The sequence below is a fragment of the Mustela erminea genome, chromosome 11 (genome assembly GCF_009829155.1).
Source record: "Mustela erminea isolate mMusErm1 chromosome 11, mMusErm1.Pri, whole genome shotgun sequence".
NCBI lineage: Eukaryota > Metazoa > Chordata > Mammalia > Carnivora > Mustelidae > Mustela > Mustela erminea.
In genome coordinates this window covers 21,796,488-21,804,285 of record NC_045624.1, presented here as the reverse complement: position 1 = coordinate 21,804,285, position 7,798 = coordinate 21,796,488, and the positions used below count along the sequence as shown (strand labels likewise).

General features: G+C 56.3%; 1 protein-coding gene across 1 annotated transcript; it reads left to right on the top strand.

Annotated features, from left to right (window-relative positions):
- The first annotated feature begins 225 nt into the window (after positions 1–225).
- CPA1 (carboxypeptidase A1) lies at positions 226–6,921 on the top strand. The gene is made up of 10 exons (XM_032305427.1): positions 226–334; positions 811–892; positions 1,353–1,586; positions 1,847–1,948; positions 2,485–2,586; positions 2,771–2,881; positions 3,486–3,576; positions 4,304–4,503; positions 4,901–4,985; positions 6,647–6,921. The coding sequence occupies exons 1-10, from the start codon at positions 249–251 to the stop codon at positions 6,832–6,834; spliced, it is 1,281 nt and encodes a 426-aa protein (XP_032161318.1). The 5' UTR covers positions 226–248; the 3' UTR covers positions 6,835–6,921.
- Positions 6,922–7,798: the final 877 nt, after the last annotated feature.

The following is a 7,798-nucleotide window of genomic DNA, read 5'->3' as shown; positions in this document are numbered from 1 at the left end:
CTGACCCTCAGGCCCAGGTGAGCACTTCACAGCCAAGGGCTTGAGGCCTAGCTTATCTCCCCAGCTGCCCAGTTCCCTGCCACTTTATCAGGGAGGGTGATAAGGTGTCAGAGCTCAGGACTCCCGTCCGCCCCCCACCGTGGGACTCAGCCCAGGTGCCAGCGGGAAGACTAGCCTTGGGCATGGCCAGAAGACATCTGACCTGGGAGAGTTTAAAAGGCCCCAGGACCTTCTCTGAGACTCAGGTGATGTTCCCAGTTGGCTGCAGCATGAGGGGGCTGCTGGTTTTGAGTGTGTTGCTAGGGGCTGTGCTTGGCAAAGAGGACTTTTCGGGGTAAGAGGATGGCGAGAAGGGGGTGCTCACGCAGGAGAAGGGAGGACTCAGCCCCGGGCCAGCATCTGGAGGTGACAGATGGGCTGACTTGTGGGAAGACTCCAGAGAGGCACAGACTCATACACCCCGGGAGGGCAGGCCGACCAGGGGCCTGGGCTGAGAAGGGGCCTGGGCCCTCACGAAGAAATCCGAGCTTGAAGGAGTTTTTAGGAGAGGAGGTGGGAGGAAGCCTGGCTAGCTTTGGAGAGAAAAAGAGAGTCTAAACCGGGATGAGGATAGCAGCTGTGTCCAGAAGGTTCCAAGGATCCTAGGCCTTGCATTGCTAAGACCCTTCATGCTTTCTCCTGCTCAGCCAGAGGATCGGAGCCCAGCCTGGGGATTCCAGGCTGCTCCACGCCCCCCGCCTCCCACCTGGGGAGGGTGAATGGCCAGTCCCAGTGGCTCAGGCCCTTCATCTTCCTTCCCACTCCGCCCAGGCACCAGGTGCTCCGACTCTCCACTGCCGATGCAGCCCAGGTAGAGAAGGTGAAGGAGCTGGAGGACCTGGAGCACCTGCAGGTCAGAAGGAGGGGGGGTCCCCCCCGAGGCCCCCTGGTTCCTCTCAGGCCAGCCGATCCACCCCAGGATACCACCCTTCCCTGGGGCCCCCAGGTCCTGGGCCCTCTCTCCTCACCACCCGGAAAGGACCCACGGGACGGATCCCTGAGAGGAAATGACTCAGCCCCCACCTCCCCCTGTTCCAGAGTCTCACTGCATTCCAGGATCTGAACAAAGCGGGGGGCCCCCTTTCCGGCCCTTCTCTCTGTCTTGCGGTCTGGAAGCCCCTCCACCGTGCTTCCCGGGCCATCTCCCTGACCACAGTGGACTCAGTCTGATGCTCGCAGGTTCCCCTTTCGTCCCCTGCCCTTAACAGCCATACCGCAGCCACAGTCATAGGGGACATTCTGGCCCAACATCCCCTCCCGGGTGGACCCCTCCCCAGCTCGCCGTGACCATGCCCTCTCTCGTCCCCCCCCAGCTGGACTTCTGGCGGGGCCCTGCCCAGCCTGGCTCCCCCATCGACGTCCGAGTGCCCTTCCGCAGCATCCAGGCTGTCAAAATCTTCCTGGAGGCCCACGGCATCGGGTACACGACCATGATTGAGGACGTGCAGGCTCTGCTGGACGAGGAGCAGGAGCAGATGTTCGCCTTCCGGGCCCGGGCCCGCTCCTCAGACACCTTCAACTACGCCACCTACCACACCCTGGAGGAGGTGAGGGAGCCCTGGGTCACTCAGCACAAGCACCGAGCTCTGCTTCAGGCTGGCAGAACGGGGCCCACCTGGGTGGGCGTGGCACCTGCTGGGTCTCCATGCGGCCCTGCGGGGGGGGGGGGGGTTGCGGGGGGCCCAGGGCGGTGGGTCGCCGAGATGGTCGGGCTTGCAGCTGGCGGGCTAATGGGGCTGCTCCGTCCAGGAGGCAGCCAGGTGCCTGGCAGCCGCTCCAGCTGGCCTCCCCTTCTCTCCCCTCTCAGATCTATGGCTTCATGGATATGCTGGTGGCCGAGCACCCGCAGCTGGTCAGCAAGCTCCAGATTGGCAACAGCTACGAAGGGCGTCCCATCTACGTGCTGAAGGTAACAGGCACCTGCTTGAGAACGGGCATCCACCCGTGTGGTGAGCCACGTTCACGGAGAACTCCCCGTGACATGAACACCCCGTGTGGACATTGGGGAAGGACGGAATTTCTATGCTGGTCTAGCTGTAGGCATACCTGTGCACACCCAGTTCTTAAAATTTTAAGGGTCCCACGTATTTTCAATCAAGTGTCACATTGCGGGAAGTAACCCAGCGTCAGGGGAGTCCAGAGAAAACATTTTGTTTGGGATACCCCACAGAGGACTGTGTATGGGCAGCAGAAGGGGGCAGGGCCCAGAGTGCCGGCTGAGGCCTATTCGCCCCAAGGCTGGTATGAAGGCTGGAGGCCGCGTCCTGCTGGATTCCTGTCCTGACACCCCCACGCCCAGCCCCACACCTCACCTGAGTGACGGCCCCACACACGGGGCCTCCACCTGACATACCTGGGGAGCAGAGGGCCTCCGGGCCGGGGTTTGCTCCCCTTCAAGGAGCCAAGACAGGACCCTAGCTGCATCTCTCTGTTCTTCTTGTCCAGTTCAGCACTGGGGGAGAAAACCGTCCTGCCATCTGGATCGACACAGGCATCCATTCCCGGGAGTGGGTCACCCAGGCCAGCGGGGTCTGGTTTGCAAAGAAGGTGAGCCTCGGGCACTGAGTGGGGTCCTGGCCTGGTGGAGCTGTGGTCAAGAGGCCCGCAGGAGCCCTGGCCTCCCCAGCTCACCCGGAAGCAGTGAGGCAGATAGAGCAGGTGTTCACTGCCTCCTCGTGGTGGACAGTTGGCCTGACCCGCACCGCCTGTCTGTCCCCGAACTCCCCACCAGATCACACAGGACTATGGCCAGGACTCCACTCTCACCGCCATTCTTGACTCCATGGATATCCTCCTGGAGATTGTCACCAACCCTGATGGTTTTGCCTTCACCCACAGCAAGGTACAGGCCTTGTCCCATTCTCGGGGGGCAACAGGGTGGGCCTCTGGCCTCTGAGCCCCATGAACTACTCACCCCTAATCTCAACCCCCAGCAGTCAAGGGAGGGGCAGATAGCCTTGTCCTCCCAGACCAGGGCTCTCATCCTTGGCATTCTGGACACTTGGGGCAGAGAGTTCTTTGTGTGGGGGGCTGTCCTGAGTGTGCAAAGTGTTTAGCAACAACCCGACCTAAGACTCAGGAAACACTAGGAGCAACCCCTCCATTGAGAGAGCCAAAAATGTCTTCAGACTTTGCCAAATGTCCTGGTATTGTCCCTGGGGGAGACCCACTGCCCTGGACCTTATTTCCTACCTTCATGTTATTTTATGGCGGGTATATCACGCTTCCAATCCAGGGGGGGTGGGGCGGGGGGTGCGCCTGGTGCCTTCCTTCCCACAGGTAGAACCCTCTGGCCAAATGCCGTCTACTGTAGCCACTGTCCTCTTTCCCCCAAGAGCCTCCTTTGCAGACCTTCCTGACAAGCCATGGAAAGGGGTTTCTGACACATGCTGTGTCCACACCTCTGCTATAGACGATGACAGACAAATGTCTAATTCCTTCCCCAGAATCGCATGTGGCGCAAGACTCGGTCCCTCACGGCGGGCTCCTCCTGTGTTGGAGTGGACCCCAACCGGAACTGGGATGCTGGCTTTGGGAGTAAGGCCCCATGGGATTTGGAAGCAGGGATGGGAAACCCAGAGCGGCTCCTTACCCTCCTGTGTCCTGTTTCCCCCACCTCTTTCCTGCCCCAGCAGCGAAGGCGGAGTTGAGGGTGGGAGTATCAGCGTCTCCTCTGAGGCTCAGTGAGATTTTCTTGCGCCTTGTTTCTAGAAACAAATCTTCCCTCAATGGAATTAAGGCCTGAAACCCATGTAGGGCTTTTCTAGGATAACTTTAACTCCTTCTCTCTGTGGTCCCTTCACTACAAGAATGGGTCTTGGGGTGCCTGGGTGGCTCAGTTGGTTAGGCATCTGCCTTTGGCTCAAGTCATGATCCTGGGGTCCTAGGATTGAGCCGGGTGTCAGTCACGTTGGCCTCCATGCTCAGTGGAGAGCCTGCTTCTCTCTCTCTCCCTCTGTGGCTCCCCCTGCTTATGCTTGCTCTCTCTCTCTGTCAAATAAATAAGATCTTAAGGAAAAAAAAAATGGGTCTTGTTTGAGACCCTCCCAGGGAAGGAGATTCTGCCGGTGTTACCTATGCCTGGCTGGGGAGGGAGGGAGGACCCCAGGTTATAAAAGGCCTTTGGTCTTTCCTTAATCCCAGAGTGTGGGTGAGCCCTCCTGCTTTCCGCCTCATTCCTACTTCCATGCAGAGAACTTGAGGTTGTGGACACCACGCTGCTTGGCCGTAAGGAATGCCAGCTAACCCCCTTCCTCTCTTACAGTGGCTGGAGCCAGCAGCAACCCGTGCTCGGAGACTTACCATGGCAAGTTTGCCAATTCCGAAGTGGAGGTCAAGTCCATCGTGGACTTTGTGAAGAACCACGGCAACATCAAGGCCTTCATCTCCATCCACAGCTACTCCCAGCTCCTCCTGTATCCCTACGGCTACAAAGCAGAGGCAGCCCCCGACCGGGATGAGCTGGTGTGTGCCCATCCCCTGCTTGCCCTCCGGTGCCTAGCACCCCTTTCTCCCATGGAGCCCTGATGGCTTAGGAAGACCTGCAAGGCAGACTAGCCTCATTTTCTGCCTGGGAAACTGAGGCACAGAGGGGTTGAGTCACTCCAGTCACATGACCGAGCGGGGGGTAGGGCTAGACTTGGAGCTGGTACCAGAAGTTCAGTCTGGAGCTGCAGTGTGACCAAAGGGCAGAGACTGAAGTGCCAGCCAGACATCCCACCGGGTTAGAGGGCCATGGGGCTGCCGAAATCCTGAGCTCTGTTGGGCTACTTCCCAGCTGAAAGTTGGGCTACCATGGCCCTGCTGTTCTGGCCTGTTGTTGCTGGCCATTACAGCTGGTATCGCTTGGCATTTTCTCCAGGATCAGCTGGCCAAGTCTGCGGTGACTGCCCTCGCCTCTCTATATGGGACCAAGTTCAAGTATGGCAGCATCATCAAAGCAATTTGTAAGTGGGTGCATGGTCTCTGGGGTGACACCAGGTGCCAGCTTAGCTGTTGTTTCCTGCCTGAGGTCCTGTCCCTCCTGGAGGAGGTGCCCAGGAGTGCCTAGATCTGGGAGCATGGGCCAGGAGAACAGTTCTCGGCCGTGCCTCGGTGGGCAGCAGGGCCCTTTTCTGACAGGAACTCTGCCTTCTTTGATATCTTCAGACAAGCATATCAGCTCCTTTGAGCACATTTGTCCCCTTGTTTTAGGTTAAGTCCAGCTTTATGGAGGAGGTGGAGGGTTCTGCTGGCATTTCTGTATCACCAAGAAATTCAGCTTAAAAACATACTCCTCCTCCGATGCCTTTCAATTTAAAGAAGATATCTTATATCTTATCTATCCCCAGCTTACTTGTACCTGTAATGCCCCTGGGAGGAGCACTGCTACATCAAAATGGAATAACGTCAGCAAATTTTATTGAGCACCTACTATGCCTTGTTTTCTGTGCTTGGGAAACAGTTGGGAATAAGCGAAGTTCAGGAACTGTACATTCTAGTGGAGGAGAGTGACGATAAACATGAAGAAGTAAATGATACAGTATGTTAGGTGGTGAAAGTTGGGGACAAAAAGAGAAACTAGAACAGGGTAAGGGGAATCAGGGATACGGGGCATGGAAGTTGGGGAGGTGGGTAGAAGAATAGGTCTCATTTAGTAAAAACTGGACAAGTGTTGAAGGAAAATGAGGAAGGGAGCCAAGAGGCTATCTGGGGAAGAGACTTCTGGGCAGAGGAATCTTCTAGAACAAAGGCCCTACCCTGTGATCTGGACTGGCATGTTGGGGAAATAGTGGGAACAACAAGGAGCCCCATGTGATGGCAGTGGGGTGAGAGGGCTCAGAGTCATAGGGGCCAGGTGGGGTGGGGCCATATCCCTTAGGGCCCTGAGGAATGCAATAGGTTTGCTGGCTGACAAGAGGCAGGGGACAGGGACAGAGATGAGAGGGCTGTACACACCCCTCACATACCTTCTGCTCAGGGTGCCAGGTGTTAGCCAGTGAGTGGGCACCAGTCTTCACTCAGGCTGGCCTTACTTTTGGATTCCAGGCTCTGTTTGGAAGCAGTTGCAAACTGTATCAAAGTTTTTTGGCTTCCTTCAGTGCTGTCAACTTACATTCTGATACGCAGCTGCCTCCTGCACCCTGGCCCGATTTGAAACAGCTTCATTACCCTCTGTTCACTGCAAATCTGGGCCAAGTTTCTTGCAAAAAGCCAGTCAGGGGGCTTTCACTTTGCCTCTGGCTCTTTGCACTTTCTCCTGCAGACCAGAGCCCCAGGGGACAAATCCTGGTTGCCCAAGTGGATAACTCTGGTATATTTGGAGGTTTGACCAAAGCAGCTGCTGGAGGGGGTGGTATTCAGTGGAGCTTTCGCAATTGCGAGAATTTTCTTGCAACCCCCGTGATAGGAGAATCTCTGCTGGTCCCTCTCTTTGGGCCTCTTGAGCTTAGAGCTGTTGGGGAAGCTTCTGGGAGGAAGCCAGGCGGCTTGGTCAATTGCAGGCCCCAGCAGACGTTAACTCCGATGAACCCTGCATGAGGTTCTGGGCTTTGGACCAGTGGGGGGGCCCATATTAATGTGTCAAAAGTGATTGAACTTTGCTCTCTGGCATCTGCTCCCGCCCCAGACCAAGCCAGTGGAAGCACCATTGACTGGACCTACAGCCAGGGCATCAAGTACTCCTTCACCTTCGAGCTCCGGGACACGGGGCGCTACGGCTTCCTGCTGCCGGCCTCCCAGATCGTCCCCACGGCCCAGGAGACGTGGCTGGCGCTCCGGACCATCATGGAGCACACCCTGCAGCACCCCTACTGAACTGACCCTTCGGCACCTTCTTCTTCCTCCTCCCTGCCTGCCCCTGCCCCCAGCAACAAATAAAGTTGGATTGTCCAAGGAACAGAATCTGGGGACTGGCGTGGAGGAGTGTCCGCGGCGTTTCTGTCTTTGCAAGCTGGGGCAGAAGGGGCTTAGTTCCCGCAGGCCTCGAGGGGAATGTGTGGGTGGCTGGGCTAGATGACCCCCAAACTCCCCTACATTCCAAGGTCCTCTGAAGTTGGATCCAAGTGGCATCTGTTTTAATTAGACCACCCTGCGCTCAGCTCATCAGGACGGCGACTGGTTCCTACCTCGGGAGCCAGTGCAGCCACAGCTGCTAACCAAATGCTGGGCACCCTGCAGGGGTGAGGAATTCCGCCTGCACAATAGTAGAGCTAGTTGGGTCCATTTATCTACAGAAGCAATAACTCGGGAGACGGACTAGAATAATTGTGGGGGCCACTGCTCTTCCAAAGACACGTCGCCGCCAGGCAGAGCAAACTTAATTAAATCAGAAGAAAACAACTGGGTTCGATGAAAAATTTACTGAAGATAAAGAACAAACAGCAATCCCAGAACATTTTATTAGTTGTAGTACGTCACGAAGACTTTGCTTTTAGGGACAGAAGTAGCCTTATTTTTCATATGCCACGTCCTTTCTGGCATGCTTCCATTTTCCTTCCTGTTTTACCCACTACCGCTTCCTTATCATCTGCATAATTCCTCAAATATAAGACTCTCCCTTTGATACTCTCCATAGCTCCTAAAACTTGATTTCCCTCCTTTGGCTTGTTGGTTCTGATGGCTGTGGTATGGCCTGAGCTCTAGCACAAGACACTGGGCGTCTCAACTTATTTCAAAGCAAGAATCTACCTGGTGTTTCTTCCCAATCTCTTCAGATGCCAATGTGGAGCAGGGGGTTACTCTCACAGGAGTCACTGGGAAGGGGGTGAGGGTGGGTTGG